The sequence below is a fragment of the Oncorhynchus mykiss genome, chromosome 23, assembly GCF_013265735.2.
Source record: "Oncorhynchus mykiss isolate Arlee chromosome 23, USDA_OmykA_1.1, whole genome shotgun sequence".
Taxonomy (NCBI): domain Eukaryota; kingdom Metazoa; phylum Chordata; class Actinopteri; order Salmoniformes; family Salmonidae; genus Oncorhynchus; species Oncorhynchus mykiss.
Window position 1 is genome coordinate 41,305,626 of NC_048587.1, and position 21,348 is coordinate 41,326,973.

At 43.5% G+C, this 21,348-nt stretch overlaps 1 protein-coding gene across 7 annotated transcripts in view; it reads right to left on the reverse strand.

The window, feature by feature from the left end:
* Window positions 1-237: 237 nt before the first annotated feature.
* Window positions 238-21,348, reverse strand: part of LOC110502777 (RNA binding protein fox-1 homolog 3) — a 739,581-nt gene continuing 718,470 nt past the window's right edge. For 4 of the 7 annotated variants that reach the window (XM_036960465.1, XM_036960464.1, XM_036960466.1 and 1 more), the window contains 3 exons: window positions 20,570-20,634; window positions 15,886-15,964; window positions 10,177-13,725 (listed from right to left, as the gene is read on the reverse strand). In XM_036960465.1, coding sequence (XP_036816360.1) covers window positions 13,681-13,725; window positions 15,886-15,964; window positions 20,570-20,634 — 189 coding nt within the window. In that variant the 3' untranslated portion in view covers window positions 10,177-13,680. Of the gene's footprint in view, window positions 287-10,175; window positions 13,726-15,885; window positions 15,965-20,569; window positions 20,635-21,348 lie in introns of those variants that run through there. The other 3 variants (XM_036960467.1, XM_036960470.1, XM_036960469.1) reach the window with 2 other exon arrangements.

The following is a 21,348-nucleotide window of genomic DNA, read 5'->3' on the forward strand; positions in this document are numbered from 1 at the left end:
AAAATAGTTTTATGGTGCCCTTTCTCTTGGTCTCGTCCGCCCAGCAAGGCTTGTCCCAGGGGAAAGCTATATCTCGCTCCGCCCCTAAAACTCCAGGCGCAGTGGTTTAGGCCGTTGTTATGGTGCTTGGCCAAAACATCTTCCATCCACTCTCCCCTTTTGAGCCTTGATAGAAGGGATCCTGACAATGTCCTCTCTTTTTGTATTTTTGTTGATTTCGTTTATCTTGTTTTTTTGTGTTCTTTCTTTATCCATGTTGTCATCCTTCTAGTTTTGGTTTTATTTACTAGAATAGAATAGAAAAACAAACAGGTCAATGTTAAGGGATACTTTTTTTTCATATACTGTATACTTTTATATTTAATATTTTTTCAACAGCATATTTTTTCATGTATTAAATTCCAAACAGGAGCACCTAAGACATTTCATATATTTTCAAATTATATGGACAGGTGTAAAGTCAATCACAATCACAATGAATACAAAAACAAACACAAAAATCAAATCAAATCAATACAACAATATAAAAACTATAAACATCAGTAAAATCAGTCATGTTTTAACTTGTTTAACATAAAAAAAAACATTGACGTTGAGATCATGAGTTAAGAGTGTGAATAAAAAATACATTACATTAACTGGGTGGTTCGAGCCCTGAATGCTGATTGGCTGACAGCAGTGGTGTATACCACGGGTATGACAAAACATGTATTTTTACTGCTCTAATTACGTTGGTAACCAGTTTATAATAGCAATAAGGCACCGCAGGGGTTTGTGGTATATGGCCAATATACCACGGCCAAGGGCTGTGTCCAGGTACTCCGCGATGCGTTGTGCCTAAGAACAGCCCTTAGCCGTGGTATATTGGCCATATATCACACCCCATCGTGCCTTATTGCTTAAATACCCTGTGTGTCATTAACCTGTAACAGGCTAGGAGTTACTACATGCAGCAATGGAGCAATTGCAACTTTTTATGCTCACAATTTCTTGTAATTTTCGTACAATTAAATGAATTAACAGTGGTAAGTACCTTTTAATTGCCTGTACTTACAGTACATAGCAGGTACATTGTAATTAGAGGTTATACCCTATGGCTAGTAATGTTACATACTGTAGGTTATAGGTTACCACTAGGTAATGTAAAGTGCTGTCATAAAATACAGTTTTAGAGTTTAGCAGCTAAGAGAGAGAGAGAGGAGAGAGAGAGAAAGAGAGAGAAATGGGGATAAACTGCATTAAATTCCTGGAGCGGGAGAGTGTTCTGCTGCACACAGCAGGGGTTCTGTTGACGGGCTATAGAACCCCTTCATTTCAGAGAGATGAGCCTCTGGTGTGTCGATCTTCAGAGGGAGAACACAGAGGCCGACTTTAATTTCAGCAGCACTTTGTAGTCCCTCACCCCCTCCTACTCCCTGCTCCTCCCGGTCCTCCTGAGAGAGGAACCCAGAAACCAGCACAGCTGTGCCATGGCCTCACCAATCAGCCCCAATAATGCCTCCCTCTTGTCTCCGGTAGTGGACGTTCCCCCGGCCTCACGTGGGAGGGCCCTTAAAGCCCTGCTCCACAAACAAACACAGGAATAAAGACAGCCTTCTGTAGAGGAAGGATGGAACAAAAGAGACAGAGAAGGCGGGATGGAGAGTGAAGAAGAAGAGAAAGAAGAAGAGCGGTGGTGTGAATCCCCCTGGTCGTTGTTGTGGTGAACGCTGCCGGGCCAAGTCTCTCTCTCTCTCTCTCTCTCTCTCTCTCGCTCCCCCTCCCTACCTCAGAGAGCAGCGCTGACAAACATATTAATCACCTCGGGCAAATAACTCCCAGAGAAGTTAATGCACTGAGAAGCCTTCGCCGCAGCCCCCCACCCCCTGCCTCTCCTCAGCTCGCCCCACCTGCCTGTGTGTGTGTGTGTGTGTGTGTGTGTGTGTGTGTGTGTGTGTGTGTCTGTGTGTGTCTGTGTGTGTGTGTGTGTGTCTGTGTGTGTGTGTCTGTGTGTGTGTGTCTGTGTGTGTGTGTGTCTGTGTGTGTGCTTCAGTGAAGACTTGAGCTGAGAGCACCAGCTCATTCTCTCTTCCTTAAAGTGAGAGAATGAGAGAGAGAGAGAGAGAGAGAGAGGAAAGAGTGAGTAGAAGTGGTAGAGTCGGCTGAATCATCCGTCATGTTTCAAAAAGCAAAGCAGAATCACCTTGCGTTACTAATGGCATCAGCATCCTTGAAAGAATAGACAAACGTGAAGCCTGGGGGTGACTTGTTTTAAAGACAAAGTATATTGAGTTTGAGGATCAACAGTTAAATATGATATATTCATTTGATATAAACCTTTGATATCGGGCCGAGATGAATGAGAAACGTTCTCTTTTGTCCAGAGTAACAGTTACATACAGTACAGAGTATTGATAAAGTACAGTAGTGTAGCCTGATACAAGAAGGCTTCTGGGCATATCTGGAAAATACTAACTTTAAACACAGAACAGTAATAACACAGAAGTATAGTAAATACACTGTGACGATGACCACTTCACAGGTGAGTAGATATATAATACACATACAAAAGATCATTTGCAATACATGTGTACATAAACACAGTGTTTGGAGTTTTATTTTGCTTGTAGTTTTTGTAAAATATACTTTTTAAAGAAATCCCCTCACATGTAAAACTGCAACATAGTTTGTTTCAAACAGAACAAAGTCGCACAGACAAACAGTACCAGTAAAACGTTTGGACACACCCACTCATTCAAGGGCCTTGATGACATCTTTGCACACTCTTGGCATTCTCTCAACCAGCTTCACCTTGAATGCTTTTCCAACAGTCTTGAAGGAGTTCTAACATATGCTGAGCACTTGTTGGCTGCTTTTCCTTCACTCTGCGGTCCAACTCATCCCAAACCATCTTAATTGGGTTGAGGTAGGGTGATTGTGGAGGCCAGGTCATCTGATGCAGCACTCCATCACTCTCCTTCTTGGTCAAATGGCCCTTACACAGCCTGGAGGTGTGTTGGGTCATTGTCCTGTTGAAAAACAGATGATAGTCCTACTAAGCGCAAACCAGATGGGATGGCATATCACTGCAGAATGCTGTGGGAGCCATGCTGTTTAAGTGTGCCTTGAATTTGAAATAAATCACCAACATTGTCACCAGCAAAGCACCCCCACACCATCACACCTCCTCCTATATGCTTCACGGTGGGAACCACACACAAGGAGATCATCCGTTCACCTACTCTGCGTCTCACAAAGACACGGCGGTTGGAACCAAAAATCTCAAAGGACAAATTTCCACCAGTCTAATGTCCATTGCTCATCTTGGCCCAAGCAAGTCTCTTCTTCTTATTGGTGTCCTTTAGTAGTGGTTTCTTTGCAATAATTAGACCATGAAGGCCTGATTCACGCAGTCTCCTCTGAACAGTTGATGTTGAGATATGTCTGTTCTTGAACTCTGTGAGGTGCAATCTGATGTGCAGTTAATTGCCGATTTCTGAGGCTGATAACTCTAATGAACTTACCCTCTGCAGCAGAGGTAACTCTGTGTCTTCTTTTCCTGTGCCGGAGAGAGAGCCAGTTTCATCATAGCGTTCGATGGTTTTTGCGACTGCACTTGAAGAAATGTTCAAAGTTCTTGAAATTTTCCGGATTGACTGACCTTCACGTCTTAAAGTAATGATGGACTGTCATTTCTCTTTGCTTATTTGAGCTGTTCATAATATGGACTATCTTTTGTATACCACCCCTACCTTGTAACAACACAACTGACTGGCTCAAATGCATTAAGTTGGAAAGAAATCCCACAAATTAACTACTTTTAACAAGGCACACCTGTTAATTGAAATGCATTCCAGGTGACTACCTCATGAAGCTGGTTGAGAGAATGCCAAGAGTGTGCAACGCTGTCATCAAGGCATAGGGTGGCTACTTTGAAGAATCTCAAATATAAAATATATTTTGATTTGTTTTACACTTTTTTGGTTACGACTCTACATGATTCCATATGTGTTATTTCATAGTTTTGATGTCTTCACTATTATTCTACAATGTAGAACATTTTTTTAAATAAAGAAAAACCCTTGAATGAGTAGGTATGTCCAAACTTTTGACTGGTACTGTATATTGAAATGACTCAGCTCTCTGCATCTAGCTAGCTACACACAATGACAAATGAACATATCGAATGAATCAAACTAAAGAAGCATACTGGAGATTTCAGATTTCTCATTCCATGAACATCTGCACCTCAAGTCTGGCTTCTTATTCAAAGGATACGGCAATGAGAGGCCTACAGTCGAGTTTTGAAAAATTTGATCCCACATGGCTCCTTTGACGTTAGCATTGTGGCTCTTCATAATATCTACCAGAATACTGTCACCTGGTATTCCATTGAGAAAAGCCATCTCTGTTACTTTACATGGGAGAGATAATGATGATTTACGATGCAAATAAACTTCCCAGCCAGAGAGAGTTATATCAATACAAACGGGGACCACTACCTCTGGTGGTGTATGGGCTATGGGCTATGGACATTGACTTGGGTCAGTGGAATGGAATTAAGGTATACATTAATGGATTGTTGTGGAAGAGGGAGAGATTAGCTGAGGGAGCCGATGGCAGCCATTTTGTGGCTGGCCCGTGGCCCGTGGTGCCATCTTACAAATGACTGCATTAACAGAGCCAATTAAAGTGGCAATCATTTAATGGTCGCCTACGCAGCCATGCGAGACCAGGCCTTTTATCACGTCAATCGGCCATAAGGCGGTAAGATTCAGTTAGAGCAGAGTTCTGCAATCTGGCCAGTGGACCGACTCAGCTCCGCTCTCCTCTCAATAAAACATGTCTCAATGTCTCCACTCAGCACTGACTGGGCCCTAGGAAGATATAAGATAACTTATGTCCTTTGAAAACAAATACACTGAATCGCCTAATTTAATAAAATATATCCATTTTAAGTTCATAGTGGTAAAAATTGTCTGGGAATATTTCGAACAAACAGTTAAAAACCAAAATATGGGAATTTGATATTTCGCCTTTTCATAAACTCTTGAAGAAGACATGTTTTCAGGGTGGGGTTCTCTCCTTCATCAGACATCAAGGTGCAGATGGAGGGATGGGGGGAAAAGAGAAAAGAGAAAAGAGCAGCATTTTATAGAGCCACGTCCTTCTCTATCTCGCCTCTGCAGTCATACTACCCAGGATGCTTCTCCAAGCGCTCTTTGAGTTTTAGGAGCGTTGTAAAGACGTTTACGACAAAAAGCAACAAACAAAACAAATCAACATCAAATAAAAAAACACATACTGCTTGAACTCCTCTAGGTTATTTGGACACATTGTATAGACACGCAGAGTAGTATATCATGATAATACACTTCACATCTAGCCATAGACACATAGAATGACATGGTAAGCCATGGTTGCGTCTCAACCAGCACCCTATTCCTTATATAGTGCACTACTTTAGACAAGAACCCATAGGGAATAGGGTGCCATTTGGGAAGCAAACCATCTCTCCCCTTCTGTAAAACTATCAACAAAAAAGGTGAAAGGCTTTTTTAAGTCATGTCCCCACTTTTTAACCCCTATAGGACATGATATACTTTTATAAAAGGAAGAACATTTTATTTTTCATTTTCTTTCTCAATTTTCTCAATCTAATAATAATAGATAATAGCAGTATAATCCATTTGATATACTAATAAATGCTATGCTATAACGCTTTTAATTCTGTAATAACACACAAGCAGTGTAAGATAATGATTATTGGAAAAAAGCACACCTTGTAGAAAAACAAACCAAGATAACTTTAACTGTGAAAGAAATGTGTAAAGTGCCATGGAAGAGGTTAGAAATATAGAATACAAGTAAACATACAGTATGCCACACTAGAATATTACTTACATGAAAATATAACAGCAACATCAGAGTATCCCACTACCACAGAACAGCTGTTTGTACATGTTAAGGTTATAGGTCTACTGAGAGTGGTCTAGAGCAGGGTTTTTGGATTGCCCCCGGCAGAACCTTTTCTAGTTGAAAAACGTCCCTTGAGGAATCCCTCTGAAAAGGGTCTTCGAGGAACCCCATGTGCAATGGTTCAAACCAAAACCTTTTTGCGATGGGAGGGGTTAAATGTTGAACCTTTTAAAAAATATATTGTAGCGGTGGCAGCCTACGAGACAATTGGAGGCAAAATGGAGAACACCATCATGTTCGTGAGCGTCTACCCTTTCCATAGTGGGGTCATATTAGTTTGTAGCCCGAACGGTTCGGATGGTACAGACTGAAGTTGGCACATCGTCGGTACCAACTTCAGACGTGTCCCATGAGGATTGTGGGGGTCGTAGAACAAAACAGAGAACAACATCCTGTTTGTGAGAGTCCCATCTTTCCATAAAGTTAGAAGACCAAATTGTTTTTATGAGAAATGCGATTTTTGGTCTGACAAACAGAGTTGTAGCGCTGCCACTTTCCACCGCAGATGCAGAAGGCCAACATAGGTGGATGTTGTGGATTGAGACTGATATCTGTAGATTAAACTGACTGATTTTGATGGGGACTGAGACTGAAATCTGTAGATTAAACTGACTGATTTTGATGGGGACTGAGACTGAAATCTGTAGATTAAACTGACTGATTTTGATGGGGACTGAGACTGAAATCTGTAGATTAAACTGACTGATTTTGATGGGGACTGAGACTGAAATCTGTAGATTAAACTGACTGATTTTGATGGGGACTGAGACTGAAATCTGTAGATTAAACTGACTGATTTTGATGGGGACTGATTTATCATGTAATTAGATTGACACAAGAGTCAAACTCTTAAATAATATTATAGGTTCCTCCAAGAACCCCTCAACTCACCGCAGGTGCAAATATGAAACATTGACTAGCAATGGTTCCTTGAGGAACTCCAGTGTTCCTCGAGTCACCATTAATTCTAAGAGTGATTGAAAATGTTGTATATAAATACTGAAATATTTTCGAGCCAAGCTTCTGAAAGACGTTTTGACGTTGAATCTGCCAAAGGTTAAGGTGTACCGTAATCTATTTAATATGAACAGATCAACAGCAATAAGACCTACACAACAACTGTGAACATTTGAAGCCCCCTCGGTTGCCCTTTGGGTTATGTAACAAGCCCCAGATATTGTACTAAGAAGACAGAAGCTCTAGTAATAACCGGATAGATCAGATTCTGTACGGTACAATCTGAATCAAACAACAGCTAGGTATTAGGATGTGTACGGTCAGAGACAGAGATGTGCATGTTTGTTTATATGTTTTTCAAAATATATGACTCAATCCTTGAGGCTTGAGGATAAATTGGGTGATGGACAGTACAGTAAGCACAAAAGACAGCCAGACACATGTTCAGAATAATACAAAACTGAACATACAATACTTGGTCAACAATCAGGCTGGTTCCACCAGGCTAATAAAATACATCTATGAGAGAGGACTCGCGTGTATGAGAAGTGAATCCTAAGTGTGAAATTTAACAGAACCCCAAGGACATGGGAGGTTAGAATTACATCTCTTCACTTTAAAAGGAGAAGAGAGGGAGAAGAGAGAGGTGGGAGAGTAGAGGAGATGCAGTTTATCCAATCCATATTTCACAATGGCCTTCTGATCATTGGGAACAGAAAGGGAGAATAAAGAGAGTCTGGAGAAATAGACAAAACAGCCATAGAGGTGTGTGTATGCCTGTGCTTGTGTGTGGTGGAGTCAGTCTGGTGTATCTTCAAATGAGATCAGTGCTTATTGACTGAGCTCTGTTATCGCTAATCTGTGGAGTAAATTGCCTCGGTAGCCGTTCCTCTATACAGTCTCCTTACTTCTCTCGCGGCCCGCCGCCACTGACTCCCTTCTTTACGATCCCATCACACAACGTGTGTGTGTGTGTGTGTGTGTCTGTGTGTGTGTGTGTGTGGGGGGGGGGGGGGGGGGGGGGGGTGAGAATGTCTGTGTGTAGATGAGAATGTACCTGTTTGTCTGTATAAGTGTGCAGGTGTGTGTGTGTGAGGGGAACATGATCAGTGTTGTAAGAGGTTGTGGGACGAGGAGACGCTATTTAATTCTCACAAAGACCTGCTCTCTTTCTTTCTCTCTCTCTCCCTCTCTCTCTCTCTCTCTCCCCCTTCTCTCTCCCCCCTCTCTCTCTCCCCCCCTCTCCCTCTCCCCTCTCTCTCTCTCTCTCTCCCCCCCCCCCTCTCTCTCCCCCCTCTCTCTCTCTCTCTCCCTCCCCCCTCTCTCTCTCTCTCTCTCTCTCCCCCCTCTCCCCCTCCTCTCTCCCCCCCTCTCTCTCCCCCTCTCTCCCCCCTCTCTCTCTCTCCCTCCCCCTCTCTCCCCATCTCCTCCCAGTCTCTCTCTCCCCCCTCTCTCTTGCCCCCCTCTCTCTCTTTCTCACTCTCTCCCCCCTCTCTCTCTCTCTCTCTCTCTCACCCCCCCTCTCTCTCTCTCCCCCCTCTCTCTTGCCTCCCTCTCTCTCTTTCTCTCTTCCCCCTCTCTCTTGCCCCCCCCTCTCTCTCTCTCGCTCTCTCTCGCTCTCTCCCCCCTCGCTCTCTCCCCCTCTCTCTCTCCCTCTCTCTCTCACCCCCTCTTTCTCTACCCCCCACTCTCTCTCTCTCTCTTTCTCTCACCCCCTCTCTCTCTACCCCCCACTCTCTCTCTCTCAATCTCAAAGAAATTAAAGAGAAGAACACAGTCTTAAATAGAGATAGAGATATGGAGAGAGAGAGATATGGAGAGAGACAGATATGGAGAGAGAGATATGGAGAGAGAGACAAAGAGAGAGAGATATGGAGAGAGAGAGAAGGAGAGAGAGATATGGAGAGAGACAAAGAGAGAGATATGGAGAGAGAGAGAGAGAGAGATATGGAGAGAGAGATATGAGGAGAGATTTGGAGAGAGCGATATGGAGAGAGAGACCAAGAGAGAGAGATATGGAGAGAGAGACAAAGAGAGAGATATGGAGAGAGAGACAAAGAGAGAGATATGGAGAGAGACAAAGAGAGAGATATGCAGAGAGAGATATATGGAGAGAGAGAAATATGGAGAGAGAGATATGGAGAGAGAGATATGGAGAGAGAGACAAAGAGATAGAGATATGGAGAGAGAGAGAAAGAGAGAGAGATATATGGAGAGAGACAAGGAGAGAGAGATATGTGGAGAGAGATATGGAGAGAGATTTGGAAAGAGAGATATGGAGAGAGAGACAAAGAGAGAGAGACAAAGAGAGAGAGATATGGAGAGAGAGACAAAGAGAGAGAGATATGGAGAGAGATATGGAGAGAGAGATATGGAGTGAGAGATATGGCGAGAGAGACAAAGAGAGAGAGATATGGAGAGAGATATGGAGAGAGAGACAAAGAGAGAGAGACAAAGAGAGAGAGATATGGAGAGAGGGACAAAGAGAGAGAGATATGGAGAGAGAGACAAAGAGAGAGATATGGAGAGAGCGATATGGAGAGAGAGACAAAGAGAGAGAGATATGGAGAGAGAGATATGGAGAGAGAGAGACATGGAGAGAGGGAGATATGGAGAGAGAGACAAAGTGAGAGAGAGACAATGAGAGAGAGAGATATGGAGAGAGAGACATGGAGAGAGAGAGACAAAGAGAGAAAGATATGGCGAGAGAGACAAAGAGAGATAGCGATATGGAGAGAGAGACAAAGCGAGAGAGAGATATGGAGAGAGAGATAAAGAGAGAGAAATATGGAGAGAGAGACAAAGAAAGAGAGATGGAGAGAGACAAAGAGAGAGATATATGGAGAGAGAGATATGGAGAGAGAGACAAAGAGAGAGAGATATGGAGAGAGAGATATGGAGAGAGAAATATGGAGAGAGAGACAAAGAGAGATATGGAGAGAGAGATATGGAGAAAGAGACAAAGAGAGAGAGGCAAAGGGAGAGAGATATGGAGAGAGAGACAAAGAGAGAGAGATATGGAGAGAGAGATATGGAGAGAGAGACAAAGAGAGAGCGAGCGAGAGAGAGAAAGCGAGAGAAGTTTCACTCAATACCCTCACAGAGCTGAGCTTGGTCAGGTGTGTGAGGTGTAACATCACAAATCGTTCCCCATCCCAAACCTTTTCCCCCTTAACTGTCAGTAGATCCAAGATTGATGCTGGTAGATAGGGCTCAATCGATAGTCTCTTACACTCCCCTCCCGCCTCCCACTTTATCTCAGTAAGACTGAACATCTTCTCCTATGGGAGTCCTAACATCCTTCCTAATGTCAGTCACAAATCTAAAAGCACCTACCTCCCTCTCTCTCTGCCCTCCCACCTATGCACCTAAAGGGTGTGTCCCAAATGTCACCCTATTCCCTTTCTAGTGCCATACTTTTGAACAGGGCCCATAGGGTCAAAAGGCTCAGTTCAATTGGGATGCACCAGATGTCTCCGGTTATCAGACTGTCTATATGGGACAGTGTCTGGGACTGGAACACAGCATGCTACCATACAAGGTAACAACTCAATGGCCTAATCAATACAGCATGTGTGTCTATCTGCCTGTGCTCTTCTCTCTTCCATATCGTACAAGCCTATAGTGTAGATATTATTCCAGTAAAGAACATTAGCCAATCTCAGGGGACGAGACATGGTAGTCTCAACAACAACAGAGACACTTTGATCCATTAAAGCAGCAGTGCAGTCAACCACGTGATTTTCCACTTTAAATGTTTTTATATTTCAATTATACTCCACACTCTGAAATTGTGATGATAATAATGCCCTTTTGGTGTAAAAGCTGTTTGGAAATATAAATGCCTGGAATTTCAGCCTGTTCAGGTCAGGTTTTAGTCTAGAGGATCCTATCCGCCAATCAGGGCTGTGAATGTCAATATATTTACATTTGTATCAACACGCCCACATGATCAGACTGAGCAAAAGGAGGATCAGGTAAATAAATCATGAAAAATATATTTGGAGTTATTTTAATGAAATAAACACATACAGTGATATATTAGACATACAGTGATGATTTAAAAATGACATTAGAAAGAGTGCATGCAGGCTTTAAAAAACAAATGAGTGTGAAGAAGAGAGTTCAGGGCCCTTTCACTCCTCTTAAATCATATATCCATCATTTTAATTACACCACAAGTTTCCATCAACATTTCCCTTCAACATCCTCTTTGTTGAATAGTGTTAATTATTCATTTTGGCATGGTGAAAAATAATGACTTGAGATATTTAAGGACTCTTTCTGAAAAGAAAAACTGACCAATGAAAGAATGCACAGCAATATCAACATGATGTATTATTGCTTATTTTGTAGATACTGTAGCTTATTTGGTAGAGGAAAACGGAAACCATACAAAAGTGTCATTGTGTAAAAGAAACGCTGTGTTCCGCTTTAACAGAACATGATGTCATATTTCTGTATTGTAATTTCAGAAAATGTCCATAATATATCTGCAGTAATAGTGGAAAAAACAACATTTTTTCCACCTAAAAAAAATATTTTTGGTGTATACAAATTGCATTGAAAATGCAGCCTTTCTATTTGACAACAAAATACGGTCTGGCTTCTGCTGGGAAGCCTCCCTCTCTTCCATCAGTGTCACTCAGAGGCGTGGTCATCTCCTTCTCGAGCACAACCAACAATGGCAGATTGGGGCAAGGGTCAAACATATATAAATCGTTCTGATTGCTGGTTGCAAAAAAATGTACGCTCAATTTCCGTTTGTGTGTGGAAACAATGTGTTGCAATTTGCCTAGCTTTCTCAAGGTGCAAGCAAAGTTAGAGTGCTGTACCTTTAAAGCCATTCTGTGGAGATGGGATACTTTCTGCCTCTGGCTCAGTGCCACAATCAATGCTCTCTCTCTGACACAATGCTGCTGCTGCCCAGGCCACACAGCAATGGCTGCCATAGCTCTCCCAAAGATGGTGGTTAAATAAGATAGTTTACTCAGGCCGTTAACCATTGAATTTTTTTTGTCAAGGTTCCTGTCTGTTTAAGTGGGCATCCCCTCTCTCCCGTGAGCATGCTTTCCTCCATAATATCTGGCATGCTCAAGCGAGAACGGGTACAGCTGGCTCTGGTCTACTTAGTGTCCCCTCCCCACTCACCCCACCTGCCCTGTCTGATCCGCTCGACCAACATTTTTTTGCCAGTGTGATGTCTCGCTCTGGGGCATCGCCTCCGTGGGTGGGGGCGATAAGTAGGCCAGAGTGGCCCTGCCCCTATCAGAAGAAATTAGCAAGTCGAGTGTCGTGCTTTCTCTTCTGTCTCTGGCTCTCCTCCACTCCACTACCATACATCACTTCCTCCTGCGCAGAGTTCTACAATACTACTTCCTGTCAGCCATTTTGTTGCAGCTCAAACTCCTCTTGATATATAATACAAGCCATTTAACAGATGCTTTTATCCAAAGCAACTTACAGTCATGAGTGCATACATTTCTTTACAAATGGGTGGTCACAGGAATCAAACCCACTATCCTGAGGTTGCAAGCACCATAATCTATCAACTGAGCTAGAGACAACCACCCAGCTGAGTGAGTTTCTGTTTCTCTCATTAGCCTAAGAAGTCTCAGGTCTACAAACTAAAGGCTTGTTATTATGGGTCTGTTCTGTAGGCTTTGGGTCCAGCCAATACCCTTAAGGGAATGAAATAGGCCGGCTGTACCATTTACTTACTTAATAAAACGCAGTTTGAAATTTGTTGCTTAAACTGGAATTGCTGACCATTAGCGGGCTTAATGTATATTGGGAAAATGACTAATTGAAACAATAAGGGTACAGAAAATGGGTTGGAATTAAAACCCGCAATCACAGACACATCCCACAGGAGCCGAGTTTGAGAGCACACACTTAAAGAGAGGAAAATACAGAGGCAGCATTTTTCTGTTTGTTGGTGAATTCCCTCTGTATGACTCACATTATACAGAGACAGCAAACCGCACCAGGAAATACTATTGTCAATGAGAAAGTGTTCAATTAATGACAATATTTTAACATTTATTGAAGAGAGAGAAAAGTGAGAGACCTACATGTATTCCCTCATCTCCAATTTCTCTCTCTCTCTCACTATGTGCTTTCTTACATTCAATAAACCATCAATCTCAACCCAGAGAAATACAGGAAATTCAAAATAGCATCATTTACAATACAGCGATGAAAGACAATGCATATGGTCAAATAAAAGTCTTAAAATGAGACATCAATTTGAGAGATTCTTGACCAGGGGTTCATGTGTTTTTGGAGCTGGAAGTGTTTTGTTCTAGTTTTTGTTTTCCAATAGGAAGTATGAGTTGAGTTTGATAGTTGTTTTTGTTTTCCAATAGGAAGTATGAGTTGAGTTTGATAGTTGTTTTTGTTTTCCAATAGGAAGTATGAGTTGAGTTTGATAGTTGTTTTTGTTTTCCAATAGGAAGTACAAGTTGAGTTTGATAGTTGTTTTTGTTTTCCAATAGGAAGTACGAGTTGAGTTTGATAGTTGTTTTTGTTTTCCAATAGGAAGTATGAGTTGAGTTTGATAGTTGTTTTTGTTTTCCAATAGGAAGTATGAGTTGAGTTTGATAGTTGTTTTTGTTTTCCAATAGGAAGTATGAGTTGAGTTTGATAGTTGTTTTTGTTTCCCACCAGGAAGTATGAGTTTAGTTTGATAGTTGTTTTTGTTTGTTTGTTAGTTTGTTTTGCTGGGGGGCAGAAGGAGGGAGGCGTTTGTCCCTCTCTCTCTCTCTAGTAGGGAGTGAAGCGACTGCAACCTCCTCTGTATAGGCTAGCCTGCAACATCAAAGATGAAAAAAGCTCCAATCAGTATTCAGTATAGGAAGCTTGGTTTATAGAATATTATATTGGCTTCTGTTTCCTTTTTCCCCTCAAAACTTTCTTCCCTTTTGACTTTTTTTATTTTGTTGCAAAGGTTGGAGTGTTGGTGGAAATTGAGAGGAGTACTGGAGACGTTAATGTGTTTGTGTGCGTGCGTGCGTGCGTGTGAATGTGGCGTTATGTTTGTGTGCGTGCGTATGAATGTGGCGTTATGTTTGTGAGAAAGGAATGGAAGGAGTTGAAAAGTGATTGGTTGTAAGATTCTTACTAAGCAGTGACTAAATTCTCTAAAGTTTGACTCTTCAATCAAAACTAGAAACTTCAATCAAAACTACAAATTCTAAATAGGTCATTGAATCAGATATACAGTAGCTAATTCTCTTTCATGTCCAGATCACGATTTATACACAACATGCACCCCTTACTCTGCCTCCCTCTCTCTGCCCCTGCCCCTCTCTCTGTCCCCGCCCCTCTCTCTGCCCCCCTGCCTCCTTGCCTACCCTCCTCTACCCCTCTCCCGCTCCTCTGCCGCCACCCCTCTCTCTGCCCCCAAGCAGGTTATACAAGTATCCTAGTACAGACATGGTTGCCTAAATCTGTCCCGCTGCCCAGAGCCCCTCATTAAAAGTGGCATAGATGATTATCTGCCTCTCCTATCTTCTCCTCTCATATCTTCTCCAGCCCAACTGCAGAGGAAAGCAGCTAGCTCTGCTCTTACCTCCCTGGACCTCATTAACAAGACTCTTAACCCAGGAACTACTCATCAAACATCATTAGATATGATGAAATATTTATCTCCTTCTCAGTCTCGCTCTCTCTTTTAGTAAATGTTTGTTCTTGTTCAGTGATTCTACAAGATGGCATTTAGCCATCTTGTCACTTGTTGTTCCGCCTTAGTGTTTGGCCCAGATTGATACTGTACCCCACCCTCTTCTATTCCCATTCAGCCTATCCATCTTTCTCCTAACATTCTGTGGTTTTTACTGTAGTGGTGTATGGATAACAGTTTGGTTTGTTTGGGCGTGGTGGTGGTAAAACATCTGCAGTGTACGTACGGAAAAAGGGAGGAACATTTTGAGAAAAAAGAGAAGAAAGGGAATAAGGGAATAAAAAAATACAGGCCACAGTTTTAATTAAGTAAATGAATAGGAAAAAAATGAGTCGAATAATTAATGAAAGCTTTTAGCTAGCAGCTGCACGAGGGGGGGGGGGGGGGGGGGGGGGTCGCTCGGTAAGGGAGAAGGGGGAAGAACGGGGGGGGGGGTGCGCTTTCCGGCATCTCGCGCGTGTCTGCACACAACACCCTGCACATCTGTCTAAGGCAAGACCTCTCATCCAATCAGCTTCTCCAACAGAGCTAAGGGGAACTGGGTGTCATTTTTCTTCTCTCTTAATATTTTCTTCTTTCTTCCTTTAATCTCTCATGGCACGCCACTGCATGCACTTAATGGTCGTTCATCTCTGGAGGAAGTCCTTATCCACACCCGGGAACGAAAACAAATGGCTTTTTATTTTATTTTCTCTTTTTTTGGGGGGGGGGGGCTCTCTTTTTTATCTGCAAGATATTTTTTCATCTTTGATGTTAGCTGCAAAAGCTAGCTAAAAACAAACATTAACCAATTGACTATTTCTTCCTGTGGAAATTTGGGAGACTCCACTGATAGTGGAGGATGTACAGGTCTCATTTCAATTTCAAGCAAAAAGATTCAGGCCAATTAAAATTGAAAGGGGTTAGAGAATAAGACAACAATGTGTCTGGTTCATTTACTGAAGTGGCAACAAGTCAGCTTTAAATCTCACATTGAAAAATCACAATTCAATTCTCCTCACAAGTGTCCATTCTATTTTCATTTATATGAATCTGTACATAATGAATATATTACATTTATCATACATTGTAGTTATATCATGTATCTTTAAAAGAGCCCAAACACTTTCTATAGCGCTCGGACTACTAGTCTGCATCTCAAATGCACCCTATCCTCTATAGAGTGCACTACTTTTGATCAGGGCCAATATGGAATAGGGTGCCATTCTGGATAACGCCTTAGTATTAAATATGAATACGTTCTAGTAAGCAGTGGTCAAAGTAGCAGAAGAGGACAGAGGACTCACCATAGTACCCACACTGTACGTGGCCGCAGGACCAATCGTGTGGTGATATGGGTCTGCTGTTGCATAGACTCTCCCGTAACTGTATGGGAGAGAGGAGAGAGGGGAGAGAGAGACCACACCCTTGTCTTACAACGTGTCTTAGCTTAAGTGTGTTCAGGATTCATTTTTATCAATTACATAACTTTTATCGTGTTAGACAAAATCAGATATTCATTCAAATTCAGTATTGGGAATTGTTTCTCCTAACGGACCTAACCTCAAATAGGAATCATCTGCACTTCCGGTTTGATTGAATAACGTCCCTTAAGAGTTTTGATAACAGATAAGTAGTGTCAAACCGGTCCACAATGAGACACTAACGCTCTGGGTCGTCGATTTTAACTGGGGTCCGGAGACTAGATCTATAATCATTTCCCCTCTCAGTCACGTTACAGACAGCCCTATGGGATGGAAATGCAATCGATGTCTCGCTATAAATGTACGTCGTAAAGGTGAGAGTGTGTGATTGCAATGATTTGTTTTACCCGTTTCAATTTATGAGAAAGAGGAGGGAGTGTTTTATCTTCTGATGGAGGGAGGGAGGGAGGGATGGGTGGAGGGAGGGAGGGGAGGAGGGATAGAAGGATGGGTGGAGGGAAGGAGGGGTGGCGGGAGGAGTGAAGGGAGGGAGGGGTGAGAAGAGGGAGGGATGGGAGGAGGGAGGGAGGGAGCGATGGGAGGGAGGGAGGGAGGGGAGGATGGATAGAAGGATGGGTGGAGGGAGGGAGGGGTGAAGGGAGGGAGGAGTGAGAAGAGGGAGGAAGGGAGGGATGGGAGGAGGGAGGGAGGGAGGGAGCGATGGGAGGGAGGGAGGGAGGAGGGATAGAAGGATGGGTGGAGGGAAGGAGGGAGGGAAGGGGAGGAGGGATAGAAGGATGGGTGGAGGGAGGGAGGATGGGTGGAGGGAAAAGGGGAGGGGTGAGAAGAGGGAGGAAGGGAGGGATGGGAGGAGGGAGGGATGGGAGGAGGGATAGAGGGAGGGAGGGAGGGATGGGTGGAGGGAGGGAGGGAGGGAGGGAGGGAGGGAGGGAGGGAGGGAGGGAGGGAGGGAGGGAGGGAGGGAGGGAGGGAGGGAGGGAGGGAGGGAGGGAGGGAGGGAGGGTAGAGGGTAGTAATGAATGTAAAACCAGTTAGATAGACAGAGGGAGGAGACAGAGAAAAGGAGTTATGTATGAGGAAGAAAGAGGGATAGAGGGAGATGAAAAGTAAAAAAGGGTGATAGATGTAGAAAAATTTGACCCGAGACTAGAGGACAGAGTATATGAAGCAGAAAGATAGCAGAAAGAGGGGGATATTGGCAGAGAAATAGACAAATACAGGGTCCAATTGAGAGGAAGAGATAGAGTGAGGTTGATAGAAAGAAAATGGAAGCAAGAGAGAGTGACTAGAAAGAAAAAAAGAGAGAGAAATAGACCGTCTGGTCTAGGGTCATCCCTGCCCTTTTCCTGTTCTCAGCTCCTGTCTCTGAAGGCTTATTCCCTGTCTATTCACCAGCACTAGCTCGGAACTAATCCCACCATCCCTACCTCCCTCCCTCCCTCCTTTCATCCCTCTATCCCTCTCTCTCTCTCTGAGACGGGACAAGCCGGGCCGCGTCAACCACTTTATTTATTCCTCTCCTCTACATCCCTCTCTCTAGTCCCTTGTTTGTTTGCTCTCCTCCAAAAACGAGAGATGCCAGTGGAGGTCTGGAGGGCAAAGATAAGGCCCTGTAGGGGTTGGCCTATCAGAGAGAAGAGGAGAAAAGAGGGATGGCAGATAGGAGGGATGAAATGGGGGATGAAAGGAGGGATGGAGCAGAGGTGCAGGGAGGTAATAATGGCATGGTGGGAAAATGAAATGTTGGAGCATGACATAGTTGCAAAGAAGTGCAGAGAAGAGATGAAAGAAAGGAGAGGTAGATGAATGGGAGGAAGAAAGGTAGGTGGTCAATATGTAGGGGAAGAGATGTGAATAGATGGATGGATGAAGAAGGAGGGGTGGAAATAGATGAAAAGGAATCCACGCCATGTTACTACACTAAAAAAACGTTGGTTGTTTGGTTGACCCAACTGCTGGGTTAGAGGCATTGGGTCACTTAGTTGGGTTGTTTCCTTTAAAAACTACTGGGTTATTGGAGCTGGGTTATTGGTGCAGGGTTATTGGTGCTGGGTTATTGGTGCAGGGTTATTGGTGCTGGGTTATTGGTGCAGGGTTATTGGTGCTGGGTTATTGGTGCTGGGTTATTGATGCTGGGTTATTGGTGCAGGGTTATTGGTGCTGGGTTATTGGTGCTGGGTTATTGATGCAGGGTTATTGATGCTGGGTTATTGGTGCTGGGTTATTGGTGCTGGGTTATTGGTGCTGGGTTGTTGATGCTGGGTTATTGATGCTGGGTTATTGATGCTGGGTTATTGGTGCTGGGTTATTGATGCTGGGTTATTGGTGCTGGGTTATTGATGCTGGGTTATTGATGCTGGGTTACTGATGCTGGGTTATTGGTGCTGGGTTATTGATGCTGGGTTATTGGTGCTGGGTTATTGATGCTGGGTTATTGATGCTGGGTTATTGATGCTGGGTTATTGGTGCTGGTTATTGGTGCTGGTTATTGGTGCTGGGTTATTGATGCTGGGTTATTGGTGCTGGGTTATTGGTGCTAGGTTATTGATGCTGGGTTATTGATGCTGGGTTAATGATGCTGGGTTATTGGTGCTGGGTTATTGATGCTGGGTTATTGATGCTTATTGATGCTGGGTTATTGATGCTGGGTTAATGATGCTGGGTTATTGGTGCTGGGTTATTGATGCTGGGTTATTGATGCTTATTGATGCTGGGTTATTGATGCTGGGTTATTGATGCTGGGTTAATGATGCTGGGTTATTGGTGCTGGGTTATTGGTGCTGGGTTATTGATGCTTATTGATGCTGGGTTATTGATGCTGGGTTATTGACATATGATCCAGCGGGTCAGATCAGAAGACTGGAGTTGTAGTTTAGTAGGGGCGTGGCATTCAGATTATTTTTGACCACCTGTTAAGAGTAAATGTCATTCTTGGTCATCTGTTCTGTTGTATAGTTTCCACATGTTACGGTTGAACATTGACATTTCTTTAAATTCAATGAGGCTTACAGAAGTGTATTTTATTTATTTAACTAGACAAGTCAGTTAAGAACAAATTCTTATTTACAGTGACTGCCTACTTGTAAAGCCCCCCCGGCCAAGCCCTCCCCTAACTTGGACAACACTTGGCCAATTGTGTGCCGCCTGAAGGGACTCCTGATCATGGCAGGTTGTGATACAGCCCAGGATCGAACCCGGGTCTGTACCGCTGTGCCACTCGTGAACCCGAGTTCCCTTAACACCTATGTAAATCCTATTGTTTGGACACAATAAGGTGGTTTACCTCATTATAATTTGCAATAAAGAGTGCTATAATTTGTAATAAATTATAATATTACAGAAACATTTGCAGTATGTAAACTTAAGATAATGAACAGGAATTACATTTACTCTTACTTGGTGGCCAATTAGATCTAGTTGAAAGCCACACCCCTAATAAGCTAAGGATTACATTTTTAAAAAATACCCAGAGTTCAACCCAGCATGAGAGCAAAAAATACCCAACTGATGGTTAAGTCTATCCATGCTTGGGTACTCCCAACAACCCAATTTGTTGGGTTATTCACGCAACTCAACTGGTGGGTTCAAAATAAACCAATATTTACCCAGCGCTGAGTTACTAAAGAACCCAAATGGGGTTGTTTTTAACCCAGCATTTTAGAGCGTAGTAAAGAGGTAATGTTACCACTATGCCAGCTGTCATGTCCTTTCTGTTGACATTCACCACTCAAGAACATAGCAGCTGATTGGCTGTGGAGACTTAAGCAGACAGGACATGGCTATGTGTTTGTGTGAAAGAGCTCCCTGGGGAAGCAGAGGCAACAATTCTCTCAGTTCCACACTGATCCACTGCCTCTAAGCCCTCTTAGCCAACAATAAATAACACTCCACCCCTCAGTGAACTGACTGACTCACTTTAAATCACAAGAGCTTAAAAAAGAAGAGAAAGAAAATAAGAAGAGAGAGAACAGAAAGAGAGATGAGAAGATGACACAGAAAAACATACAGGCAGCAAAAAAGAGATCAGTCAGAGGGAGAAAAATAGAGAAATAAATGATTGACAGAGCAAGAGAGAAAAAAGAGAGGGCGATTAGAAGGAGAGAATGAAATAACTCTAGCAGAGAGAGAGATACAGCCAGCCCTTCACCTGCTCTGCTCCTCTGTTCATAATTCCCCTGCGTTGTCTGATAAATCTAACATTATCTGTGGCCTACAGGCTCCCGATGCCACCGTCCTTTATCAGGCCTGACACGCTCAATCTCCCCTAGACTAGTTCTCCCAACGCCCTCACACAACCCTCCCAACCCATGGAGGAGAGCTCCGAGACTGGGTTGACTGAGACTGGCGGCTGGATCGCCCTGGAGGGTCAGTGGCTGAATCTAACAACACAAGGGTCCGGGTGAATCACTAACAACACCTACCCCACCACGGCCCACAACCCAGGGAGTAGAGCTCCGTGCCTGGGTAGACTGAGACCGGAGGCTTGGCCCTCTGGAGGGTAAGTGGCTGGAAGTTTGAGGTTAGTGGGGCAGTGTGTGTGTGTTACCTGTCGCTGTATGCGGTTGCAGCTGTGGCTGCTGGCTGGGCGTATCTGTATGCTGCATAACCTCCCTGTGAAGAAGACAGGAAGAAGACACGCTGTTACTGATAATACACAGAGGTTGCGTGCCAAATGGCACCTTGTTCCCTATATAATGCGGTGCACTACTGCTGACCAGGACCAATAGGACCCTGGTCAAAAGTAGTGCACTACATACGGAATTGTGTGCCAATAGGGATGTACACAAAATAACAGTCATTGACTGAATAAGGTGTAATTTTCTTCCATTAATAAACCCTCTAACACAACAATCAGCGTAGTGCTACAATACTGCAAATACATTTATGAGAGAGAGGGAGAAAAAAAATGCCAGTGCAGCAATTATTGTGAATGAATGGAGAGGGATGGGCCATGTTTGTGTGTGTGTGTGTATCGCCATGGCGATTAACGAGGGTGTAATTAATGTGTGGGGCGGGCGAGAGGCTTATGGAGCAGAGCCAGAGGGAGCTGTTTCTGTGTTCAACAATGGAGAGGGGACAATGTGTGTCTGTGTGTGAGCATGTGTGTGTGTGTGTGTGTGTGTGTGTGTGTGTGTATTTGATGACTTAGAGCCACAGCCCGGGGCCCATTCATATTACCTGTACAAGCTGACATGACACCTGACATACAGGCTAATTGACCATTCAACAGCCCGTGTTCCAATTACAGGAACATCAACTGCAATACTGTTGAACTGCAGTTATACTAGCAAACAAACTCAGACACTGGCTTACATGCAAACACAC